Here is a 4166-nt window from a genome sequence, read left to right on the forward strand (position 1 = left end):
AGTGGTGCAATCTCAGCTTACTGCAATCTCCACCTCCCGGGTTCAAGTGATTCTCCTGCCTCAGCCTCCTGAGTAGCTGGGACTACAGGCACACATCACCACACCCAGCTAATTTTTGTGTTTTTAGTAGAGACAGGGTTTTGCCTTGTTGCCCAGGCTGGTCTTGATTTCCTGACTTCAAGCGTCAGGCCTCCCAAAGTGCTGGGATTACAGGTATGAGCCACTGCACCTGGCCAGGAGTAATACCCTTAACAAACAAAATGCTCTAAGAGGAGCTTTTTCAACAAAGAAAAAAAAAATACAGCAGTAGAAAGACGGGACAAAGGTATACAGGACATTCTTAAAGAATTCTTAAAGGGATAGACATAAATGGCCACAGACATATGAAAAATGTTTACCATCCATTGATCAAATTAATGAAAATTAAAACAATAAAACAAGACGGTATTTTACCCTTTCAAAATGACAAGTTTCAAACTTATGATACGTACCTAGTATTGATGAGAAAATGGGACGTGGGTTCCTGCTTACACTGCTGGTAATACTATAAGATCGATCCATTCTTTGTGGAGTATAATTAGGTAATATATTGGGGTTTGTTTTTTTTGTTTTGTTTTCAAAATGTGCATGTCTTTGACCTAACAGTTCAACTTCAAGGCATCTCTTGTAGGAAAGTATTCAAGTATACATGGAAAGATTTAGTTAAAAGGCTACTCCTTCGAGCAGTATTTTTAAAATAAAGGGTTGATTAAAATATGAAATATTTATATAACAGAATATCATATGGTTATTATTCATCATATTATGGAAGTATTTTTATGGACATGAAAATATCTGTATGATTTTTAAGTAAAAGATTATAAAATAGTTTATATAATATACATCAAAAGACATCAATAATTATATGAGTAGTAAGATTATGGTGATTTTTTTCTTCTGTTTTAACTTTGTGCATTTTCTAATTTATCTACTTAGTGTATATTTACTACTCGATCATTTCTTTCAAAATGAACGTAATTGTTAAAAATTTTCTAATACAGCCTGTTGTTTCTACATTTAAAGAAACCAAGGTTTCAAAGTTACAACTACAAAGTGCCTGAGCTAGGAATTAATCTTCTTAATCCCAAGTTCAGGGCTGTTTTACACATTGCTTTGTATATGAACTCTGATTAGATGGGCAGTGCTTCCAGTCAGGGGCTATTATTTAATACATACTCACATTTTTTTCCTCCCCTGCACTTAGCCTGATGTCTTGCCACAGAAGTAAACCTTCAGGAAAGATCTATTGGATTGAATGTCTTGTGGGGTAAGGTCCAGGTTTTTTTGTTGTGTTTTGTTTTTATTTTTGTTTTTTCGAGAGGGAACCTTGCTGTGTTGCCCAGGCTGGACTGCAGTGGTGCGATCTCAGCTCACTGTAACCTCCGCCTCCTGGATTCAAGTGATTCTCCTGCCTCAGCCTCCTGAGTAGCTGGGATTACAGGCACCCACCATCACACCTGGCTAATTTTTGTATTTTAGTAGAGATGGGGTTTCACCATGTTGGCCAGGCTGGTCTTGAACTCCTGACCTCAAGTGATCCACCCGCCTCAGCCTCCCAAAATGCTGGGATGACAGGCATGAGCCACTATGCCCAGCCACGGCCCAGAATTTTTATGAATCTTATTCCCCAGACATAACATACACACAAACACTAACCTAGTTTCATACTTGTTTTCGTAAGCTTGCTAAGAAGAATGTTTCTTTCTCTTTTCATCACAAGAGCCTTTAGAAAGGCCTTTGCTTCGTTACTTTCTTCCTCTGTTAGATTATAGAGATACTTTATGAGAAGATAGAGAGGGAATGGCTTTGCATTTATTCGTGTCTTTTGGTTAGATGTCTTCTCCCTCTTTCAGCACATCCCTGTTGCCTCCTAGCTTTCAGGTCCCTTTGCTGTTAGCGTTCATCAAGCCAGTGTGCCACTCATGATTTTCCTCCCATTGTCAGGAGGGGTGGGCCAATGTCCGAAGGGTGCACTTGACCATCTTTATTCTGTCTCTTTTCTCCCTTTTATGCGCCATCTTTGTCATTCTCTATCCAGTGTGTTTCTTCCTCTTCTAAGTCTGAATCATTTCCCTCAAAGATGTTATCTTTGCTGCCTACTTTAGATTTTTCAAGTTGAATTTCTCTTTGGGTTCCTCTCCTGAAGGTCCTTCTGGCTTCTCTGTTTACTTCTCACAGTGCAGTCACCACCTGATGGATTTCCCTTGTCCTGCATCTTCTGCACGTGCAGGATCCATCTCACTAATTTCCAGCTGCTGTTCTCTCCTTCTCCCCCTTCCCTTTTCTGTTTTTCTTATTCTTTGTTGTCCTCAAGCTACCACGAACTCTTCCTCTCACTTTGTTTTTTCTTATTCTTCCTCTGAGATCCTTTACCCTCCTCACTGCCTTTTGCGTGTGACTTTAGCCCAGCCTTCATTGAAACTGCTTTCTTTTCCATTTTTCTCAGATCCTAATTTGGTGAAAGTTCTATGTACTTTTTCTGTTCATGTACAGGGAGACTTTTTTTGCCCCTAGTGATACTATACCTTGGCATCTGTACCATTTTTATACTCAACTTCATGTGCATTCATGAACTTCCCTGGAACATATTTTTGGGCTTCTATATATGATACAAGCTTACCTGGAGTAGCTCCATTTAACAAATTTAAAATCAAGAAACACCAAGTAACATAGAATTTTTTGCCCCTCATGTGTAAATGTTTTTTATATGAAAAGATAGGCCGACCATTGATTTAAGATTGGGCCTGTTCCTTAAAGCACAGGTGTCCCCAACCCCTCCTGTGTCCCCAGGGAACGCCCTTCGGGAATGGTTAGCTGCTGCCCTTTCTTGCCACAATGTGCCAGCTGTCACTTTTCTCAGGAGTAGTCGATGGAGTTGACTGCTACCTTAACCAGATTTGCCATCATTCTGAAACTGCCATGTGTTTTCTAAGGACAACCCCGTGTTAAGCCTTTCTCTTTAGAGGAAGGACAGTAACCTTTTTGTGTAAGTCCAGAACTCATCGATGCTGTAGGAATGATTGCATTAAAAAATGTTAGGTTTAGCCCCACTAGTTTATCTCACACTAGTTGTAGTGCAAATACTACCTGCTCTCTAAGGAAGCAACTTCTTATTTCATCTGCATATTGGTTCTTCATTTTTATGAATTGTATAATTTGTTCTACATCAGAGCCACATCTAGATGCTTAATTGTTACTATCTTGATCAATCAGAAATGAGACAACCCATTTTTTAATTGATTTGAAAAATGTAATAACCTAATTATATAAAAGTAGGCATAGCTTAGACTAAATGAAAGAATGCTATTTAATAAAATTATCTATGGTCCTTTCGAATCACTAACCCTGAATATCATTCATGGGGACTTTTTTTTCCCATTGAATGAAGAATTTCATATACTCTGATTGCCTGCTCTTCATTTCTGGAAGTTACGCATGGTTTGGAGTTTTTAGTGTCTATATTTGGGAATTGTATTTATTTCTTGCTTACATTAACCTGTCAATGCAGGAGCAGGCCTTAAACAATTGCTAATAATTCAAAGAGATGCTAACAATATGTTTGAGAGGCAAACTAGAAGATAGGAAATTAGTATTTTGGTCTTTTTTGGTTGTGTTTGTATGTGTTTGTGTTTTACACAGTGTCTTTTATCACCTGTGCTATTGCCTGAGCACACTAAGATTTGGTTGTAGTCAGAAGACATTATTCAAATTTATTTAGTACATGTTGTATATTTTTCTTTCCAGTAAAGAATTGAAGAAAAGTGAAGAGATGCCCAAATGCACAGAGGTGAAAATGACAGATTAAACCAAATGGAATTTCTCTTCAGAGTTCAGAATTTTCACATACTAAGGAGGAAGAAAGGATCCACTACTTCTTGTTCTTATGAATGACTCTAGAAAAATCAGAATCAAGTTGTGGGCGGAAAAATCAATGTGACCTTTGAGCTCAATTGTTATAAACCATTGCGATTGTTGTTGGTCCAAGTATCGGTACTTATATTGGTAGTAATTGCATCATAGTTACATTACCAGTGTTGGAAAACTCATGAAGAAAACACTGTAATTGCTACTCAGCAAATGTGAATAAAAGGTGTTTGCATTATTAGGATGTCTGTTAAGTAATCATT

The 4166-nt window shown here is 37.9% G+C and overlaps 1 protein-coding gene across 1 annotated transcript in view; it reads left to right on the forward strand.

The window, feature by feature from the left end:
* Positions 1-4144, forward strand: part of AHI1 (Abelson helper integration site 1) — a 248465-nt gene extending 244321 nt beyond the window's left edge. The window contains exon 25 of the mRNA XM_011991473.1: positions 3784-4144. Within this exon, the coding sequence (XP_011846863.1) occupies positions 3784-3786 (3 nt within the window). The 3' untranslated portion in view covers positions 3787-4144. The remainder of the gene's footprint in view (positions 1-3783) is intronic.
* Positions 4145-4166: the final 22 nt, after the last annotated feature.

This window comes from Mandrillus leucophaeus, unplaced genomic scaffold (genome assembly GCF_000951045.1).
Source record: "Mandrillus leucophaeus isolate KB7577 unplaced genomic scaffold, Mleu.le_1.0 Scaffold396, whole genome shotgun sequence".
NCBI lineage: Eukaryota > Metazoa > Chordata > Mammalia > Primates > Cercopithecidae > Mandrillus > Mandrillus leucophaeus.